General features: G+C 33.5%; 3 protein-coding genes across 3 annotated transcripts; 2 read left to right on the forward strand and 1 right to left on the reverse strand.

Annotated features, from left to right (window-relative positions):
• The first annotated feature begins 769 nt into the window (after positions 1 to 769).
• LOC125857596 (ABC transporter A family member 7-like) lies at positions 770 to 9,284 on the forward strand. The gene is made up of 18 exons (XM_049537210.1): positions 770 to 929; positions 1,396 to 1,777; positions 1,877 to 1,956; positions 2,071 to 2,215; positions 2,677 to 2,796; positions 2,885 to 3,009; positions 3,903 to 4,061; positions 4,748 to 4,910; positions 4,998 to 5,123; positions 5,240 to 5,323; positions 6,329 to 6,684; positions 6,776 to 6,973; positions 7,174 to 7,283; positions 7,397 to 7,481; positions 7,873 to 8,001; positions 8,087 to 8,192; positions 8,484 to 8,572; positions 8,811 to 9,284. Exons 1-18 carry the CDS (start codon positions 852 to 854, stop codon positions 9,108 to 9,110), a joined length of 2,835 nt encoding a protein of 944 aa, XP_049393167.1. The 5' UTR covers positions 770 to 851; the 3' UTR covers positions 9,111 to 9,284.
• A 4,447-nt stretch (positions 9,285 to 13,731) lies between these two features.
• LOC125857829 (uncharacterized) lies at positions 13,732 to 16,194 on the forward strand. The gene is made up of 5 exons (XM_049537479.1): positions 13,732 to 13,941; positions 14,033 to 14,082; positions 14,547 to 14,670; positions 14,769 to 14,867; positions 15,420 to 16,194. Exons 1-5 carry the CDS (start codon positions 13,767 to 13,769, stop codon positions 16,037 to 16,039), a joined length of 1,068 nt encoding a protein of 355 aa, XP_049393436.1. The 5' UTR covers positions 13,732 to 13,766; the 3' UTR covers positions 16,040 to 16,194.
• Positions 16,195 to 16,751: 557 nt separating this feature from the next.
• On the reverse strand, positions 16,752 to 21,057 carry LOC125857831 (vacuolar protein sorting-associated protein 29). The gene is made up of 3 exons (XM_049537481.1): positions 20,737 to 21,057; positions 17,793 to 17,930; positions 16,752 to 17,057 (listed from the first exon to the last, which is right to left on the reverse strand). Exons 1-3 carry the CDS (start codon positions 20,866 to 20,868, stop codon positions 16,758 to 16,760), a joined length of 570 nt encoding a protein of 189 aa, XP_049393438.1. The 5' UTR covers positions 20,869 to 21,057; the 3' UTR covers positions 16,752 to 16,757.
• Positions 21,058 to 22,876: the final 1,819 nt, after the last annotated feature.

Raw genomic sequence — 22,876 nt, forward strand, 5'->3', positions numbered from 1 at the left:
GACTAAACGAAACATCATACTAGTAAAAATAGCAGACTTTGCAACTTTTTGAAAAGGACATTGAAGTAGAAAAATAACCAATGGAGTATGAACAAAGTTTTTTCTTTTAATTGGCTTTCAAGGTCAAAGTGAAAATCTCAATTCGTTAGTCGTTACTTGTTAGGTAATGTGGAAATAAGGGAAAATGCATAAGTACCCCCTCAGCCTATGCCCGAAATCCCAGAGACACACCTAACCTTTACTAAGGTCCTATTACCCCCCCGAACTTAATTTATCTATAATATTCTACCCCTTTTCGGCCTACGTGGCACTATCCTTGAAAAAAATGTCAACATGCGCTGGGCCCACCTGATAGTGCCACGTAGGCCAAAAAGGGGTAGAATATTACATATAAAATAAGTTCGGGGGGGTAATAGGACCTTAATAAAGGTTAGGTGTGTCTCTGGAATTTCGGGTATAGGCTGGGGGGCACTTATGCATTTTCCCTGGAAATAACGAAATTGCTAATTTTGATTTTTGATTAAGAGAAAAAAATATTTTCGGCGCGTAGCTAAACAAAATCAGACCGCGTGATGTAAAAAGGGCAGTTTAGTCATTTAGGCAGCCTCCTTCACCAGAATGAAAACGACAGAAAAGGGCAATTTCGTCAACCTACTTAATTTCAAAAGAAAATGACTTTCTTCAACTGGTATATAAAGGAGATTCTTAAATTGAATTTCAATCGCTTCTTCATTCTGAGTTTCGAGTTCTCAAAAAAAATAAAATGGAGATTTCTCAATGAACTTTCTTTAGCTAATTTCAAACTAATTTAAAAATTAAAATTAAAATTAAAAAATACTTTCACTTCGAAAATGGCGGATTCGGTGCATGGTCCAGCGAGCTTCTCCACTCAAGCCAATGCTTTACTCAGAAAGAATTTGACTTTTCAGGTTTGTTTCTGTGTTTTTGATAAATTGAGTTTATCTTCCTTTTGCAATTCAATTTCAAAACATTGTACTCGCTCCGTTTCAATTTGTTTGTCTGGTTGACATGGATTTTAACAAAGCAAGCAATACTTTTGGATCTCGTGATCTTAAATACGTAGAATATATTCAAATGTCCTTTAATATTATGAGCTTAGATATGCTATGAGCAAAATTGAAGTTATAGAGTCTTCAAAAAGAAGGAGTTTCTTTTTGAATTGGACTAATATGGAAAGTAGATCAAACAGATTGAAATAAAGTGAGTATAATTTATGATTGACATTTATAATTTGTATCTGAAGCAAAAAATATTTGTTTTTGGTTAAATAGAATTTCTATACATTATTTTCAGGTAAAAAGTGATATTTGCACTACTGTATTGTATTCTGAAATGGTATGTTTAACTCTTTATTTATTTACTTTTGTGTTGCAGAAAAGAGAGGTCAAGTCAAATATTCGTCTCATCTTGGTCCCTGTCATACTTTGTGTATTGCTAGTTCTCATTCAAGTTTTGGTCAACAATGAGTTAGATAAACCATCAAACAATTGTGGCTGCAAATGTATTGACCAAAATGGTGATGGCATATGTGAACAAGTATGTGGTATTGAATACTCAGATTTGTCCCAAGTCGGCAGATGTCCGATTCCTAGCCCACCGGAATGGCCTCCCTTGTTACAGATACCGGCACCAGAGTATCGTGCTGTTCGAACTGATTTTACTTCATTTGGGGACTTGCCGGATGATTCTTGCAGAATATCGGGTTCTTGTCCTGCTACTATACTTCTGACTGGAACTAATCAGACTTTTGGAGAAAGTATGAATTGTTTTCTGTGATCCTAGTATACTTGAAGTGAATTGAGTATTTTCTCTGATAGCATTCATAATGTATGTCTAATATTATGGAACTTAATAGGTATGCGTAGAAATTTGTTCAGCAGTGGATCAACTCTCAATTCCTCTGACATTATCTATAGCTTAGCCAATAATGTCTTGGTGAGCCTCTCTCTCCGTTTAGCTTATTTTATTTTTATCATTCCCTTGATATTCACTACGCATAGGTTCAAAATTTACTCTTTGTTTGATGATTAATCACCTTCCGATTTTCAGGGTTCTGATTCACCAACTAGGGTTATGAATTTTCTTGAGTCAGCTTTCTTCTCTGACCTGCCAGTCTACAACGTTCAATCGCAGTGTTCTCCAAACTCCACATTTTCTATTCCATTAGATATTGGTACTACAAATATTCAGCAAGGTAGTCAACTTATCTTCTTTACTGCCTTTTGACTTGCCTTAACTTTTTTTATGTTAGATATTGCATGTCTAAATTGAGGAAGAAGGCATAATGCTTAGGTTGAAAAAGTTTACTATTTGGTGTATAACTAACATCAGATTAGTTTAAGCTTTAGCCAGAGAACTTGAGTCTAAATGTTGTGATCCCAGTAGGAAAAGTTTCTATTACGGAAGATATTTTATCTTTGATACTTTATAGTTTAGCCCGAACATGCTTTTCAAACTATTTGATCGAATTCTTAGGGTTTACTTGACGCATTTGTAACCAATGGGAAGATAAGCACATGCGTTGACATTTCGTTAAGATTAAAGATGTTATATATACTAGTAGTTGAGTAGTGTCAAAAAAGTTAGCACAAACAAGCTTATGTATTTCCATATTGAGTTTATATAATTTATAGCTTTGTTAATTGTCTGCTGCAGAGATAAGTTGTTTAAAAGGTTTACACTTGTGGCGTAATAGTTCTGATGAGATCAATGATGAGCTTTATAAAGGTTACAGGAAGGGGAATTCAGAGGAAAAGATAAATGAGATAATAGCAGGTTTTTCTGGTCCCCTCTGCATAAATGTCCTTATGTATAACCATGCTATTCCAGTATCGTCTTAACTTTGTGTGATCTCTTTTTGCAGCATATGATTTCCTTAATTCAGATAGGAATAGTTTCAATGTGATTATTTGGTATAACTCTACCTATAAGAATGACACAGGCAATCAACCTATGGCTTTGACAAGAGTTCCTCGTTCGGTGAATTTGGTAAACCTTTCACTTTCTACTTCCATGTTCTTCTGTATGTAAATTGTTCTTGGCCTTTGTAAATTTTGTATTGCTGATCATAGCACAGTGAAGGAAATTCTTAATAGATATCATGAAAATTAGTTCTATTTACTTGAGTAGGACATGACAGGGCACGGGGTGGATATTTGGAGTTCTCAGTGCATTTCTGCTTTTCCCTTCTTTATGATGCTCTAATCTCTCAAATAAATTTGTGCATGTTTTGATACATCAGTATGTGTAAATAATTATAATTTAAATATCTACATGCACGCACAGATATACAAAAAAGATTTGCTGGTATGCTTTGAGGGTGGAAAGAGACTTGTTTCAATTTAATACTTTATGACTGCCTTGTCTAGATATTGGTACTAGCTGGACAGACCATAATCCTGTCCTTATACTCTTGATTGCTCATTAGACCATACTATAGATTGTCTAGCTTCCTTAGTCTCTTAGTAAGTATAGAGTAGAGTAGTACTTAATAATGACAAGAAGCAGCTGTTTTTGAAAGAGCTGGAAGTGGTAATTCTGATCATATTTTTGCTTCATAATGGAGCTGGATAAAATAAGTTCTTTTGCGTTGACAAATGTAATTGTCAGCTCGTCATGTTGTTAATTTGTCCAGTTAATTAGCAAGAACATGTTTCAACATTGACCATTACTAAGAAATATCAAGTTGCCCTGTTCCTTATCCCACTAGCAACTCAAAGGTCATCAGATTGATTTGCTTAACATTGCACTTCTTGTTGAATGTAGGGATTGAGTATCTATGTCTGCAATCTCTGTTGATCCTTTATGAAAGGCTAATTGTAGTTATACTAAACCTATTCATGTTATTGATGTGTTAAATTCTTGTTCAATGTTGTGTACAGGCATCAAATGCGTACCTTCAATTTTTGCTTGGACCTTCAGCAAAAATGCTGTTCGAGTTTGTCAAAGAAATGCCCAAACCAGAGACAAAACTCAGGCTGGACTTTGCTTCTCTACTGGGACCACTATTCTTTACATGGGTGGTTTCACAACTCTTTCCTGTAAGTTAATATGTCCTGTTTAATCGTAATGGAACTTGTTCAATTGGCCATCTCCATGGCAGACAAATTTGTCTTTTATTAATGCAATTGTTGATGTCAACTTGTCAGCTATCCATTTCCAAGACAACTCTCTTGCACTCATCAAATGCTTGTTTAGTATTTACCTCATTTTATGTGTTGGAGGAATGAGGAGTGAAAGTTAACATCTTTTTTAGTCACACAGTATGAGTTTTAAGTTTTCCTTTTATTTCGCTTTTGCTGAACATGGTTTATTTCTTGGTTCGTGTACGAGAATAAAGACTGATTTGGTTGATAGAAGAGCTAAGAAATATTAGTTCTTTAGGACTTCTAAACTGTTAATTCAGTTATTCCAAGAAATACTTACAAGAATTCATCATAGTAAACATGCATTTAACTTCTTTTCATAATGTCAGGCTTCTTTAACTCGGCACTTTGTCAATCATAACATTTTTCTGAGTATTACTGCACCTTTTGGCGATCAGTATTTCTGAAATTCCTCCAATGTTTATTTTCTTTACTATCGTACCTTGTTTATGTTATAAATTTGTGATGCAGTAATTGCATACACTATCAGCCTTTATACAGATGTTATCTTTTAATTTATCATATGATCCTATATAGTTCTTTATGCTTGTCATATTTATTGCATGATTTATTGTGTGCAGGTTGTTTTGATAGCTCTAGTTTATGAGAAGGAGCAGAAACTAAGAATCATGATGAAAATGCATGGACTTGCGGATGTTCCCTATTGGATGATTTCTTATGCTTATTTTTTGGTCATATCTACTATATACATGTTCTGTTTTGTGGCTTTCGGCTCATTAGTAGGTAAATTTACAGCTACTCAGTTGAGCCTTTCTGTTAACTGGAGTTGCCTGATACAAATTTCATTTTTCCCGTTATCCCTTTTTGCAGGCTTGAAGTTCTTTTTGGTTAATGATTACAGCATCCAGTTCGTGTTTTACTTCATTTACATAAACTTGCAAGTGTCCCTTGCTTTTCTAGTTGCTGCGTTTTTCTCTAATGTTAAGACAGCCACAGGTTTGCTATCTGCAATAGAAGTTGCCGTTAATATTGCAAGGATGAATCAATAGTTCATATTAACTTTCAGCATCAAACATGATATGACTAATTCTTCTTACTTGACATTGTAACAGTCATCGGCTATATGATGGTGTTTGCAAACGGACTCTTGGCATCATTCCTTTTCCAGTTCTTTCTCCAGGATAATTCATTTCCCAGTAAGTTCAGGAAATTTAAGGATGTCTCGCTAACTCTTTGATCATCTAGTTAGAACTATAAATCATGATTCTCGTAGTTGCAACACCTTGTCACCTCCAGATTGATGATAATTTATTGAAGCAATACATTTGTACTGACCTGCAGTTCATTAGGGACCTTTTGAGGGGATTGAATCATTCAGCTTCTATAGTGAAAGTTAATGGCATGTCTGTTTATTTTATCTGCTTACCTAGAGCTCTTTGGAACTACTAAATATGTTAAATGGGAGGAGAATGTTGTCAGGGGATATTTAAGAAGGTAGGGCGAAAGGCAGTAAAGGGTACGGAGAGAAGAAGAATTCATATTCATGAATCCTTCAAAAGTCAAAAGAAGGAAAGTTAAGTGGTTAGAGTGCTGCAGCCCCTCATCATTCTCTACCACTGCATCCCGACTAAAAAGTTCATTCTTTCTCCTGACTGTATTCAATATAAGTGGCTTCACGTTATAAAAATTTAAGGAATGGGATGAGAAAGTACTAATTCAAGTTTGATAGGATTCTACTCCAGTACTCCAATTTAAATATATACAACAATTGTCTTTTTACATTTTTCTGTTGGATTTGCTGCTGCAATGTTGGTTTATTAATTTGCTGTCTTTAGTTTGTAGTTTTACCATACCCTGGGGGGANGGGGGGGGGGGGATTATACATATGTAGAAGGAAATGAGGGGATGGAAGAAAGGTGAGCAACCGTTCCCTAAAGTCTCCAGGCTTTGAATGAAAATAGGGAACAAATTACTGTGTTCCTTCTAATGTTCCTTTCCGTTACCAAGCAGCATGGGAGCTATATACTTTCATTAGGCGAAGATAACAACTTCTTCTCCTTTACTTCTCTTCTGTGCCAAAAATAATGTTAAAAATTGCGATAGTGGTCAGATAGTTTTGCCTCTATTTCTCCTGATATTTTGTTTGGCTTTGTTTTTCACATTTGTATAATCTTCTGGTAAATGCTATCATGACTTTGTAGGAGGCTGGATTATAGTTATGGAACTTTATCCTGGATTTTCTCTTTTTCGTGGATTATACGAGTTTTCCTACTATTCTTTCATTGGGAATTATATGGGAACAGATGGTATGAGATGGAAAGATTTGAGTGATGGAAAAAATGGGATGAAGGAGGTCCTAATAATTATGATAGTGCAGTGGTTGGTGTTTCTCGTTCTTGCTTATTACATTGATCAGATTACATCATCAGGGAAAGATCCCCTTTTTTTCTTGAGGAACTTCTGGAAGAAGCCTTCACATCCTATCAGGAAACTTAGTTTATCAAAGGAGGAGACTAAAGTTTTTGTACAAATGGAGAAACCTGATGTTGCTCAGGAGGTAAACATTTAACGTTTCTCGTGAAAAACATTTTTCTCTTGTCATTTATTCCTATCTACAAAACTAACCATATTGAACCTCCTTTCAACAGAGGGAGAGAGTTGAGCAGTTGCTCGAATCAAATACAGGTCATGCCATCATTTGTGACAATTTGAAAAAGGTTTATCCAGGGAGAGATGGAAACCCTGAGAAATTTGCAGTGAGAGGATTGTCACTTGCTTTGCCTCAAGGGGAATGTTTTGGTATGCTAGGTCCCAATGGTGCTGGCAAAACTACTTTTATTAGCATGGTCAGTCCTGTTGTCTGTTTCGTGTTAGATGTATCTTTGTAAATCTTAAGTTTTAGTCACTAACCTTTATAACTTCAAAACACATTCTTAGGGCCCTTCTTCTTGTAGTCGGATGTAATGTATACTGATTCTTCTTTCATTTACTTAGATTGCAAAATCTGAAAACTCTACACCCCTTAGTGATTTTTTTTTGTTAACAGATGATTGGGCTCATAAAACCAAGCTCTGGTACTGCATATGCTCAGGGTATGGATATTCGAACAGACATGGATATGATATACACCAACATGGGTGTATGTCCGCAGCATGAGTAAGAATCTACTTTCTATTAAGTCAAGTTTATATGTGATCCCTTCTCCTTCCTGCAAATATCAGTGTCATGATACTAATTGGTTTTTTTTTTCATGTGGAATTTTATTTCAGCTTACTTTGGGAAAAACTAACAGGAAGGGAACACCTACTTTTCTATGGAAGGCTTAAAAATCTTAAAGGAGCAGTCTTGACACAAGTAAGTTAATGGTTCATGTATTAACTTTTTTGGGCTTATGAGGAGCACTTGCAAAATTGAAGTTATTCCTGTTAGAGCAGAAATGTTGATTTAGCTATGTTACCACCAATTAGCATAACGTGTCCCATTGCCAGGATATTGTTACTGATATCTATATCAATAGCACAAGCAATTGGTTGAGTCCTTCCCCCTCTCCTCCCTCTCTCCTGCCAAACCCACCAAACAACTCCCCAAGGTCCTTAAAGTACATGAGATGTTCAAGTTTCGGGATTGGAATAAGGGAAATTAGTTGTCGAGGCAATTTGAAAGACAAAATGTTGATGAAATTGACTCCTCATCCAAAACAGATGCTTTTTATGTATTTGGGCTACTTATACCTTTCTGTCTACAGGCAGTTGAAGAATCTCTTAAGAGTGTCAACTTGTTTCATGGAGGCGTTGCTGACAAGCAAGCTGGGAAATACAGCGGAGGAATGAAAAGGAGACTAAGTGTTGCTATCTCACTGATTGGAGATCCCAAGGTATGTTAGTGCTACCATCCATCCTCATAGAAAGACAATCAGAGATGTGTATTGATATTCTTTTGTGGTTTATGTATTTTTCCAGGTTGTCTACATGGATGAGCCCAGTACTGGACTGGATCCAGCTTCACGAAATAACTTGTGGAATGTGGTCAAACGTGCAAAGAAAGATAGAGCAATTATTCTCACAAGTAATTTAACGTTACTTCTCTTACTTCCTTGTTGCCCCTTTTGACCTGAATAAACTTCATGTAGGTTTCTCCAATTACGCATGTTCTTTAAACAACAGTATAAAGTAATCTTAAAAGTACTGATAACGTGATATTATGCGTTGTACACTAGTTTCTTGTCATTCCACATTAATTCAGATGTCCTACCCAACATATCTTGGACTTTGCACACCTGAATTCTTTCCTTGTTCCTTCCTAACCCCTGGTTAATGAGACCATTAATATGACAACTCATAAGGATAACAATTTCAGCTCATTCAATGGAAGAAGCGGAGCATCTCTGCGATCGACTAGGAATATTCGTGGATGGCAACTTGCAGTGTGTAGGAAATGCCAAAGAGGTAATTTTGAGCCTTCAAGAAAAAATTGAAATCCTGTACATTCTCTGTGCTTCCCTCACTGTATACTCGTCTGATAGGAATAGTAATGTGTTCATAAGTAAGAATGAAGGGAAGTGGAGACTTGTTTTGAAATACAATGCTGCAAGTGTTGAGTCAGTTTATATATTTTTCGACGTCTCGATCTGATACCATTAACTTTCCAACTGTTCTGACCATGTACTCCCCTGCTGGATGACAGTTGAAGGGAAGATACGGAGGGTCATATGTGTTTACGATGACAACATCATCAGATAAGGAGGAGGAAGTGGAGCACATGGTGCGACGTCTATCTCCAAATGCCAACAGGATATACCATTTATCGGGGACACAGAAGTTTGAGTTGCCAAAGCAAGAGGTTAGAATTGCAGATGTATTTGAAGCTGTTGAGAAAGCAAAGAGTAGATTCACAGTTTATGCTTGGGGTCTGGCAGATACAACTTTGGAGGACGTGTTTATCAAGGTTGCTCGCACTGCTCAGGCATTCAATGTCCTCTCTTGACATGCATATAAGCACCAATATCTACATTTTATAGCGGCTCAAGTTTCTCATTTTGTGAAGATTTTGTCTGTTTCCCTCTATCATACATTTGTGTTATTCATTTCATGTAGATATATATGTTTTTGGTACATTGGAGGATAATGTAAATATCATTTTTCATAAATGATAATATATACAGTTTTCTTCCCAACATTTGTTTCATACTGAAGTGTTGATGACACAATTGTTTCGTGCCTACAAACTTTGTCTTTCATTTAAATGACTACTTGTATGGATACATTACTTGTGTACTCTGCAGAGTAGTTTTGGTGAGAGTTCGAAAATCAGCCTCAAATGGGTAAATTTTTCTGGAATATTGTTTATGAATCTTGTCAAATAACAGCCTAGAGAAAATGACAATTTTATTTGTTTCTGTAAATGTTCCTAAATTTAATGTAATCATGACTAAGTTAGATATATTTCATCAAATTGTGATTAATTAATATCACTGGTGAAATTCAAACACACTATACTTCAATACTATTCAATTTAGATATGGACAATTGGGGGACCAAGCTAGCCCAGTTTGAAAAGTTGTTTCTACAAAAATAGCTCAGTTTCTTCTACTTTATAAAAAAATTGGTCTTCTTTCATTTTGGGTTTGGAGTACACTATGAGTTGTAGAGAAAGGTACAAGAGAGGAGGGACCCCTAACTCAACTAGAACTAGCGGCAATAATGTTGCACGAAAAGTTGAAAATTATCTTTTTTTCCGTTTCCAAGGAAAAACGGTGAAGTGATGACAAAATGAGGAGTCAAAGGTGGAAATTCGGATATCCAAGACTATCAATGTCGAGAGCAAGTTCAAACTATTAAATGGCAACTCTAATATCAGATTTATTTTCGTTCGTCAATATCCTCTTCTTTTTCTTTTTTTTTTCATTTCCTTTAAGTTAGTTTCTAACGTTGTATTAATCCCCATAGTTTAATAGTCATATTACTGGTGTATAATCTTAAATCGTAGGATTTGATTTAAGAAATAAGTAGTTAATGTTATAAGTAAAATATGAAACAATATATTTTTTTTAATATAGTGAAAAGTAAAAATGAATTGTGGGATTAAATTGAAAGCCGTATATATTATTGATTTATTGGTAGTTCATAAGTTTCCTATGTGAAGGCAGCATATTAATTAGAACGGTTGAAGTAACACACAATACTTGTGTTGTTTAATCTGAAAGAATTAGTACTAATTATGGGAAATAAATAAGGAAACTGACTTTCTTTTTTGGCTTAAATTTTTTTTGGCTAAAAAAATAAAGAGACTTGGGATATTATGTGTTAAATATAACTAATTAATACTTTGTACACCAACGTGAGTTGTGGTTTAGTGATGGGACTACTTCTCCTTTAACTTGAGGTCTCGGGTTCAAGTCATGGGTATGGATAAAATCATGTTGGAAACGTACTGTCACCTACATACGCCGAAGGTTGCATCGAATCACCAAGGGAGCAAAAAGGGTGGGAGCTCCTAGGGAGGGTAAAAAAAAAAAAAAAAACTACATACGCCGGATGGGAAAAAAAATAAAAAATTAATACTTTGTGCATTACAAGTTATAGGTGTAATGTCAATTTGATGCTTATTTATTTTCCTTTTTTTATCATAGTATTCAAATCATTTTATTATATATCGGTGATGTCCCACAAGCATTATTAATACCATGCAACTCTAGTCTAGAGAGAAAGGAAATAAATAGATTACATTGTAAACAAAATTGTTAAAGCTTGTGCTAGTCTTAATTGACAAGCTATTTCTTCTATTTGAATATCCATCTTAAAACTTTGAATTCTATTTAATTCTTATATTCCTAATTTCCTATCTTCTGAACAAACGACAATTTCAATTTGACAAATGCTCCTATATGATATAAGGTGAGAAAATATTTTTAAAATGAAAGATAAATTGAAGGATGGAATAGTAAATCTATCACATCTTGAAAGATTTAAGTACAAGGTTTGATTTTAGTTATTTGGATAAGTAAATCTATCACATTCAAATAATGAAATTGCTTGATGAAAACAAAAATTGTGTTAGCTTTTAAAAGAAGTCAACTCTAGTGCTTGGAATTGATCCACTAGAAAGGTCTATTTTACATAATTTTTAGATCCGACTTCTCTTCATTTCTTTTTTCTATATATTTTTTGTTTCTACTTATATGTGTGATACCTATATTACTTAAACATCAAAGGTTTAAATAAACTAATTTTCTTAATTAAAAGAGTATACTTATTAATCATGATTAAAATGAGAGAACTTATTTGTGTGATACCTACATATCAAAGGTTTAAATAAATAAAATTTCGTAATTAAAAAAGTATATTACTACTAATCATGATTAAATAAGAGATATGACTATTTAAATTTCCTGATTTTAATAAGAAAATATCGATCTCCTAAAATTTTGGAAAAAACGAATGTAATTGACTGTCTTTTTGACATTGTTGTTACTTGTTGGGAATATATCTCTGAGACTCTTACTTCCTTCGTTTCAAATTAATTAAATTGTTGATGTGTTTTACATTCTTTGAGAAAAGAAGATCAACACATAAATTAGGCATACCTTTTAATTTTTACCCTTATTAATTATTGCCAAATTTATGATTAAATTTAAATTACTAACATTAATTATAATAACTAATTCAAATACTAATTAATGAAAGGTAAAATTGGAAGAACATTCTAAAAGTAATCTTGAAGATTGAACAATTAAGTTAATTCGAAAAATGAAAAATGTCTTAACAATTCAATTAATTTAAAATGGAGTGAGTATTAATTAATTAACATGTCTCATATGTTTGGTAGTTTGGGTAAGTTTCATTTAATAATTTTATTTTTTACTTTTATAAAATAAATTTTATATTTTATTTTATGTTTATGTGTTATTATTTTACATATTATTTTGTAGAATTAGAAAGAAAAAAAAAAGTAACAACAATATTTTTGCAAGATTAGAAAAAAGAAAAAAAACAACAATTAAAGATTTCAATCCTCCAAAAAATATTGATTGAAAATTTAAATATGAAAATTTTAATTTATTTTTTTGTAATAGATGTTTAAACTAGTTTCTCTCTATAAAATAATTTTAATATTAAAAATACATTAATACTTGTCATTTATCATAATTTGACTCTCATAAGCACTTTTTAAAAAAGATTAGTCAAACACAATTTTCTTTTTAAAAAACACTTATCAAATGAAATAGCCAAATACAATTTTCTTTTCAAAAATACTTTTTCTGAAAAGTTATTTTAAAAAAATGTTTCTGAAAATAAATTATTTTTAGTTGTAATGCCAAACAAACTCTAAATAGCATTAAACTTTTGATATGAAGTGAGTTTTTCCATAGTTTTATTATAACACTGTATCACAATCAAGATCCCTAAATATTTTTGTTTTAAAAAAGATTCTATCTATTTTTTGAAAAAGTTTATCTAACAAAAAAATCAGTTTATATTTCTTTGATATTTTACAAAAAAGTAATCTTCGATGCTTTTTATTTAATATCTAAATTCAACTATATGATTTAAATTGTTTTTTTTTTCTTGTTGTAAAACAATTTATTTAGATGTTGATTTTTAATTGGCAAAAAAAAAATAGTCTATGAAGAAGCAATTTTTTTGTTGTAAAACAATTTATTTAGATGTTGATTTTTAATTGGCAAAAAAAATAGTCTATGAAGAAGCAATTTTTGTGTGTGTGAATAACAACAATGACACTATATCAAAAATGATCTTTAGCGGTAATAGCTTAATTGTCACTAAAAATGTATTTTTAGAGGCATTTAACACTCTTTGTAAATGTCTCTAAGCCTATAGCGACACTTAATCCAATGACATTTAACTAATGCTGATAAAAACTTTATCTATATTTATTGCCGCTAAAGGTTGTTTTCGTTGTAATGTGATTAAGATAGTTTTTATATTTATCTAAAATTGGATAAACTTAAATGATAATATATCTCCTTCTTAACCGTAATTAAGACTTAAATTACTTAAAAATCTATGTCATTAATATTTCAATAATATAAGTCTCATACATATAAACAAATTTTTTTGATAAAAATAGAGATAAAATAGAAAAATGAAGAGGAGTGGGATCCGATATTTTAGGCTACCTTTAGCTAACAAATTACATTTATTAATGGTGAATATATGGAGAATATGGCATCACGATTTGCTCTAAAATTCTAATACGTCTTTACATTCTCAGTTTTGAATATTTGTCCTTATCACACTATTCCAAATCTTTCCTTATCAGCATCTCCATCTCAATTTACCAAAAAAAAAAAAATGTTTTTTTTTATTATCTACTATTTTGTCATTTCAAGTTTTTAACAAACTCCAAAATTTCACTTATCTACATATATAAAAAAACTCACGTTAAAGTAAAGTCATCAACAATTTATCCCCTTTCAATAATGGCCAAAAACTCTTTTTTCTACTTTTTTGCTTTTTTCACTCTATTTCTTTGTAAAAATTCATGTAGAGCAACTGAAGAAATTAAAGTTTATGACTTGAAGAAGGGTGATTTTTCTGTAAAGATCACAAATTATGNCTATATATAAAAAAAAAAACTCACGTTAAAGTAAAGTCATCAACAATTTATCCCCTTTCAAGAATGGCCAAAAACTCTTTTTTCTACTTTTTTGCTTTTTTCACTCTATTTCTTTGTAAAAATTCATGTAGAGCAACTGAAGAAATTAAAGTTTATGACCTGAAGAAGGGTGATTTTTCTGTAAAGATCACAAATTATGGTGCTACAGTTCTTTCTGTTATACTTCCTGATAAAAATGGTAATGGCAGAAAATTATTAATTTCTTACATTTTTACGCACTGTCAATTTCATATCTTATAATTAACACTCACACTTTTACTCCTTTCAAGGAAAATTGGATGATGTTGTTCTTGGCTACGACTCCATTGATGACTATAAGGTTAGTTTCTCTGTCATCTCACATCTGCGGATCTAAGATTTGAAGTTTTTGAGTTATTACGAGACGAGACGTTGAGTTAATATACAATGGCTTCACAATCAAATATTTAGTGAACTTTTTTAGTAAATATATAGGATTTGAATTGTGAACTCTATATTTTACTTTCTGGATCTGCTATTACCCTTTTTGTAAATTAACTTAAATAGCTGTTCCCAAAAAATGCAGATATATATGTATAATACATGTGTTATTTGCTAGTGTTTGGTCATAAATTTGCTAGTGTTTGGTCATATATATGTATAATACATGTGTTATTTGCTAGTGTTTGGTCATAGTTTTTGAAAATTCGATGTTCAAATATTTTCGAGTTGTGTTTTTTGGGTATGCACTCACAAAACTTTAAATATTTCCGTGTTGTGTTTTTGTGTGTTTGATTCTTAAATGAAGTTATTAAGTATTTGTAGAACGACACAACATATTTTGGTGGCCTAATTGGAAGAGTCGCTAATCGAATTGGAGGAGCAAAATTTGAGTTGAATGGTGTGGAATATAAATTACCAGCTAATGATCATGGAAACACACTCCATGGTATTTATAATTATTCATCCTTTTTGTTGTTAGTTAAATCTTTCCATTTTAATCATTTTTAACACTTGATTAACATGTCGAAAATCGTGTTAAATCAGGGGGTAGCAAAGGATTCTCTAGTGTAATATGGACTGTGGAAGATTTTGAAGAAGATAGTCATCTTACTCTTACCTACAATAGCTTTGATGGTGAACAAGGTACACATCATGCAATTTTTGCAGGAGATGAACCAAAATGACAATTATTTTACTTTGTTGTTGTTACTTTTTCGTTTTCCTGTATGCTTTGTGATGTTTCCTCTAGTACTTGTTATATCTCTTTTCTTCGGTACGTTCTTTGATATGTGTGTTACCTAAGTTGGAAGTCTTTCGTAAACAGTCTCTTTACCTCTGTGAGGTAGGGGTAACGTTTGTATACACTTGACCCCATCTTACGAGACTACATTGTGTATGTTGTTGTTGTAGTAGTAGTAGATTGATCCTGGCGTGTAATAGGCCAGATGAGAAGAAACTAAATCAATAGATTGTACGGTAGATAAAGAATCAAATGATGAGGGGCAGATCTACCCAACATTGAACGATAACGGATGCCCTGGAAACTGCTTATGCTTTTCTTTTGCCATTTAAAAGTTCAAAGATTCTCATTGTTATAGTTGGATGTGAGAAACATCAATTGCTCCAATCGAATCCTTTTTACTACTGTTTATTTTCTAGCTTGACAAATTTTGACTATCAAATGTTGTGAAACAGGATTTCCAGGTAACCTTTCTGTCGAGGTGACATACATGTTCATTGAGACAAACAAATTAGCCTTAATCATGCAAGCAAAGCCACACAACAAAGCCACACCAGTGAATTTAGCTTCTCATAGTTACTGGAATCTTGGTGGACACAACAGTGGCGACATTTTGTCCCAAACTATTCAGATTTTCGGGTCCAAGATTACTCCTGTTAATGATAAGCTCATCCCCAACGGAGAAATTACACCGGTTAAGGGAACAGGCTTCGATTTCCTCCAGCCACGGACAATAGGGAGCAAGCTAAGTGAAATTCCGGGTGGATATGATATCAACTATGTGTTGGATAATACCGAGGGCAAGCATTTGCAGAGGGTTGCTATTGTCCAAGAAAGCAAATCAGGTAGAAAGATGGAATTGTGGACTAATAAACCTGGTGTGCAGTTTTATACAAGTAATATGTTGGATAATGTTAAGGGAAAAGGTGGATTTGTTTACTCAAAGTATGCTGCACTTTGTTTGGAGACACAAGGCTTCCCAGATTCTGTTAATCATCCCAATTTTCCTTCCCAAATTGTGAATCCAGGGGAAACTTATGAGCACATTATGGTTTATAGATTCACTGCCTCGTAAAAACTTTTAGATTTTTCATAACAATAAAAGGTCACTCTTAGTTATCACTTTGATTTTATATTTCACTGGTTATTTGTGTTCTTCAATTAGATGTACTTAATTCCTACTTTTGATGGAATGTTGCTGATGTTAATGATACACCATTCTGAATCCTTTAAGCAAATTTAACATAGATCTCGTTCATAAAATTGAGATTCATACTCAACACATGCAGAGAACGGAGCCTCTTCAAGGCACAATATTGCAGCTACTTATTTCAACACAACCACCAAGTAAGGAATGCTTTATGCTCCTTTAGTGAACTTCCCAACCTGAATTCGAATTCAAGATAAACAAATTTATTCATGCTTACATTAGAAGAGATTTTAATACACACATTTTCTACTTGGCTATTGTTGCAAAAGCCACAATCAGTCTATCAATTCACAATAGATATAAGTTATAGCTTTAAAGAAAAGGGGATTTTAGGAGCACAATAAACAGTGAAGACTTTTTCCAAGTTTTTTCTTCCTTTCAGAAGATTCTTTTCAATCAACCAACTGAATTTTCAATGCACACTTACTAAAGTAACTGGACATAAACCTGAATTATCAGAAGCAACAGGAAAATAAAGAACAAAAGTTAGCAGAAAACGCCTTAGAAACAAGCAAAACTAAGGAATATAATGTCTTATCGACTCTTGGGATTCCAGTAAAATCAGCTGAATTACAAGTTCTACTCAATTAGCACTCTGTGTTGTTGTCTTCTTGAAATCAATCTTGTCAACTTTGACTTCTCCATCAATGAGTTCATAAACGTAGACCACAACACGCAGGGCATCAATGTCCATGAGAACAAAGCTAGGGTTAACATCATATGTGATGCTACTGTAGGCACCAGTAGCAGATCCTGGATTTATTACAACTCCTGCTTCATGTTTGTAAGCTGTGAACTGATGGGTGTGTCCAGTCACAAGTATGTCTACATCCAATTGCCTTTGAAGCATAGCTAATGAGTCCAAGTCACCCCATGGAATAACCTGGAGGACAAAAAAACGAGTGAGAGATACCATTACTACTAGAAAGGGTGGCATGCTTGTGAAGTAAGCATATTTCTCAAATAATTCTTAAATAAATACGCAAGTTTAGAGTAAAAATTTCAAAGTGGAAGACTATTTCTGAAAAATTGTATGCAAAAAGATTAAAGACAAACAATAGCAGGAGATATATTGGGTCAAAAAGTGGGGGAAGTCGAGTGACAGAGACCACAATAGAGTACAAATTTTGCCCTAATATTCTTTTAATTTAGTAGAAGAAATATTGGACAGACATGGCACTACACCTTGAGGAAAACCAACAATACATACAACAGGGCTTCTTCAGCAGTATAAATAAATGCATTCAGATCTAGCAAAAATGCAACAAAACTTCAATATCATGCTTAGCAAGAATGTTATTACAAGTAAATTAAGTCTCTTTACAATAACATACCAACAATAGTTCCTTAGCAAGATGAATAGGTAAATTTGGTGTGACGACTTATATAGGACGAGGCAAACATAAGAACCTGCAGCCAAGAGAGGCATAAACATGCACAGAGATAGGGCAGTGTGCATGTTAATACATATGTATCTGCTACATACCTTACAACTAAGTGAAGAGTACTTAGATGTTAATTTTCGCCCTGACAAGAATTCAGATAACCTGAATAACCCAAATTACCTCAGCAGCTTAAAGCAGGACAGCAAGAGTAACAAAAAGATGGTGAATCAGACCTGGTGGCCGTGGCATAATCCAAGCTTAAATTGACCAATCGTTAGAGTCTTAGTCTCAGGGTAACGTGTATCCTCGTCATACTCACCTCTAGTAATATGCAAGTCAGGACAAAGAGTCTTTAAGTAATCATGAACCTCCTGCAAATGTAATTTGGATGAGGTAGTCAATACATTTTCATAACGAATTTACATCTTACATGAAAGCTAAAAGACCTAGAATATGAATGTCCACACCCAATGAATTATGTAATGGGAGTAAAAGACAAATCAAATTTGTTAAGGCAAAAGATATCACACAAACTATAGGAATGGTTATTCCTAGAAGTTTCTCAATACAACTCAGAAGCACAATGTGTAATTAGAGCACATTGTGGAAGTAGCCTACAGATAAAACAGTATTGATGGAGTAAATGCACTTGAATTTCCTAAATAAACCAAGGAGCAAGGTCTTTATTCTACAGTTAACATGGTTTACTGAAAAGATGTCTGTCAAATGGCTAATTACTCCAAATATCAGCATTAGATGACTATTCAGGCTTTCTACTTTAGAGTACAAGAAAGTAGAAACAATCATAAACTGATCTCATAACACGGAACTGACAATTTGCATCTCCAGATTTTTTCTCCAGGGGGCACAGGATAGAACAGCGTTGTCAAATGCGTGGTTTCAAGCATGCTTAGACAATGAAGTCAGGCACGCTGCAGACAGTGCACTTCACCTCACTTAGACAGCACTTCAGTGGAGACACCAAGGCCTCAAGGCTCTTAGGAAAAACTAGCCCAGCAACTGTCTTTTAAATTGTTTGAAAAACTTATTTTGAATAAATAAACCAGGACTAATCCATGAGCTTTGTCTTAAAAAGGCAACACTCAAAAATAAATATAGGCGGCAAACTCTATGTCAACTCTTGAGCAAATAAAAGATGAAAATGTTAGTGATTAGGAATAGGAAAGTAGAAATCTGTAGAATAAGGAAAGTTACCAGATCACAATAAGAAATTTAAAGTTGCATCTTTGCAACTGATTCTGAAATTTCAGATGGTCGTTTAAATGTGATTTTCATATAATTCACTTAATTGCAGTTATTTAAATTCCTCTACCTAAAGTATATATCATATATAATTTTTCTTTTAAGTAGTTTCCTTCATCAAAGTGTGGCTCTTAATTGCGCTTAGCACTCAAAAATCCAATGTGCCCTGGCACTATTATGCGTTTTTCATTAAAGCCTTTGACAACATCGGGACTGATAATGTCACCTCTCTAATTCAATTACAGCTTCTAATAGGAAAATATCTTGGACAAAAGCACAAACCGCGTAAAATATTTTTGCCCTCATGATAAGCAACTACCAAGTTCAACCTTAAAAGTTGAGGTTATGTAGAAGAGAGGGCAAAGAGAACTAGAACTATCAAAAAATGACTTGCAGAACAGTTCTTTTGTATTTCTTTAATTTGAAATTTGAATAGCCTAATCAAAAAGGAATTATAAGGTTTGGGAGAGAATAAAACAACGCCAGATTTACAATTGATAAGTAAGCGACAACCAGGAAGCATAGGCACGAAATTACTAATGTCAAACTATTGGAAATAGAATTTATGAAGGAGAAAACCCAAGTCAAACCAAGCATAATGTAAAAGAATTACTTCTAGAGGTTATTCAATTAAAAAATTCCAGTCACATTATATCCAACCGTGACAAGGGAAAAGTGAGTTTAAACAACTACCTACAAATAACACCTCACGTAAAAAGATTTTATATGCAAGCAATAGGATACATCAGCAAGTAACTTATAAAAGTAAATAACCAAATAATAAACATGAATAGGTTATAAGACATGCAATCTTTCCACTTATGTTACAGTTGGTGGCGTATAAGTGGGAGAAATTTCCTAACCAGCAATTAATTCTTCAAATTTGTTGATAGTTACCACCATGAATTCTTTCATTTCCTCGGGAAAAGAAACCTGAACTCAGTGCCTTGGGCGAAATATAAAGAACATTATATGTTCTTCTCTCCCCCCTTGATTATCTAAAGCCATTCACAACACCCTTATATGCTTTCTTCCGAGAGAGTTACTCATGACACATCCATCTCCGGCTGAAATAACTTATCTAACATTCCCTTTCATAGCTTCCAAATTTTCTGTTATTTAGAAGTTCATTTATTACTCAATCTGAATTCTTAGCTGGAAAAGAAATCAAACCACTTCTTCTGCGGGAAGAAACCTATCTTCTCTAGACAAACTTATCCTAATGCTTGCAATAATATTGGAAAAGAATACCGAACATTAAACAACTGTTGCACTTAGTTTTGTAAAATGTATATTGATAATACAAATCTGAAACAAATTTAACTGTCAAAAATCCTCTCCTATGTCTGTAACGTCCAATGGAGACTACAGTCCAGAAAATGCAAAAAAATGCAACCAAAGAAAATTCATCCTAGGGATTTAGCTTCTTCCAAAGGAAAATCTCACTCTATTTTTTATTTTTTTTATGACAAGGGAAACCCGCAGCCACTACCCTTTGGGTGCGCACAGGGTAAAATCTCCGCTCCTATGCAATAGCTCGCAAACCACATAGGAGAGGTAACCCGCACTAGGCAAGCCCAAGCCCGGTGCGACGAGCTCGACCCAAAAGACAAACCCCTTACTTTCGCTGGCAAGGGGTTTCAAACTCAAGACCTCCAACATGGAAGTCCCAAGCCCAAACCACTGGGCCACCCCGAAGGGTGAAAAAATCTCACTCTATGAAACATAACTAATCTAGCATAGAAGCCACTCAATCTCTCCATCAAAGTTTAATTAGCAGATAGGCAAACAAAAAATAACCCATCAAATTAGCATAAATCTCTAATTCATACAACCGATTAGCTTTAACGATCTAATCCGACAAACTAATACAAATTTCGATTAATAAAAAAGCAAGAAAAAACGAACACTCACTTTAATGCATAGGTTACCAGTACAGATGACATGTTGGATCTTTCCAGGAACAAGCATAGACTTAAACTTTGCAGGAAGATCAGCAGCCCTATGTGGGATGTGAAGATCTCCCAAGGCTAAAACCAGCACCATCCTCCTCCTTACTAATCAACTCAACTATATTTGAATTTCAAGCAACGATCCAGAATCTGGAACACCAAATTAGATCAAAATCAAGGGAGCATTTGAAAATTTGCAATCAAATCGGTTTTGCCTAACAAACCCTCTCTCCCTCTCTCTTTGTCGTTGAAAACTCGAGCACCGGTTTGATCGCTCAAAATCAACGAGGTCGTGGAACCCTTTTTGGTATCTTCCATTTGTTTTCCAACTTTGCCCTTCTACATCACATAAATCTCACCTGACCTCGACGTCCTGTTAAACTAACGTTTGGTCATAAATTATCAATTATTCTTGGCGAATATTATTTTGGTGAAATTTCACCATGTGTTTGGCCATATTACTTGGAAAACAGATTTCACTTTTTTAGAAAAAAATATGATTTATACCCGTAAATTTTAAAAACTATCGAAACTAACAATATATTTATATTACAAGTCAATTGGATTTTTGTTGCAACCAGGGGCGGATCTATTAAGGCCCATGGGGTGCCACGCCACCCACAAGCTTCGACAAAAACTCTATTTATATACTATAAGTATTTATATACAACATATGTATAAATAATAAACTTGCCACCCAGAGAACAAAAGTGTTCTTTGGTGCAGTGGTAGTCCATATACTCTACGGGTCTCAGGTCGAAGGATCAAAACCAGCAAGCAGCAGCGTTTCTTTTTTAAACTACAAGGCACATTCTCTTTTGTGTTTTGAATTTTTTTCACTTGTTAACTTATTATTAATCAATAATTATTTTTTAACTAATTTAATTTAACTCTTTGACTTTTCTTTTATTTGATTAAACATAAAAAAAAATGTCTTCATCGTTGAAACTCTGGCTCTTCCTTTAAACTTTTGAACAACAAAAATTTGTCATTAATTAAAGCTTCAGCTTTCCGTCCATTGCCCAATCTCGCTCTCCCATTCAGCCACAAGACGAATAATTCTATATGAATCTAAAATTGATTTAATCGATGAGTCAACTAGGCATTAGAGACGAATCCAAAATTTGAAGATTTTGATGCATTAATACTATCTTAATTTAGGTAGTTAACGAAACTTTTATTACAATTAACGAATAATGTAGTATTTGATTGGTAACTAATGACTCAAATATGATTTCTAAGCTAAAATAAAAATAAAAATAATGAAATAAGACTCTAGCTAGATTTGAACCGTATTCTCGCGAGTGATTCTTCTGGCATGTACCAACTACACAAAGACACTCCTACGTTTCTTATGGGTGCATTGTTGATTATATCCTACTTTATGTCAGTTTCTCAAGATATATATACATATATACCCATGATTTTTTTTGAAGTTAACGGATGCACGTGCACTCCTATCAAATCATGTGGATCTGCCTCTGCTTGGCACCGAGTGACTCTAAATCCTAGATCTGCCTCTGGTTGCAACAAATAACAAATAGCGTCCATGACACTGGAGCAATGTGGTAGTTTGGAGTGAGTGCAACAAGCATCATTCCATACATCGTGAAGTAGACAAAACACAGGACTTTGTTACACTGAGTTGATTGTTCATCATTTTCATCAACAACCGTATCATCACTTTCATATTCATTGAATATTACATAACTACTTTGGTGTTCACCTAAAAAATTATGTAATACAACGCAAACAACTACTATAAAGGGTGTTTTTGTAAAATATAAAAGTTTGGTGTAAAAGTTCAATTTTTAAAAGATCTCAAATAATGAGATTCGACCCAAATACTAGGAAAAAAAAATACTATTTTGGAAATTTGGGATACTTGCCAAAAAATATTTGCCAAATAATAATAAATTGTATGAACAAACACTATTTGCCAAATTTTTCCCCCAAATATTATTTGGAAAATTTATGGCCAAACGGGTCCTTAAGTCTTCACAGAGAAAAATGTTTTGCACAAACATAAAAAATAAAATTAAATTATAAGTAAAAGAAATATTTAATCTGTAGTAAAAAGTGCAAAAGTTTTTTTTTTTTTT

This window comes from Solanum stenotomum, chromosome 3 (genome assembly GCF_019186545.1).
Source record: "Solanum stenotomum isolate F172 chromosome 3, ASM1918654v1, whole genome shotgun sequence".
NCBI lineage: Eukaryota > Viridiplantae > Streptophyta > Magnoliopsida > Solanales > Solanaceae > Solanum > Solanum stenotomum.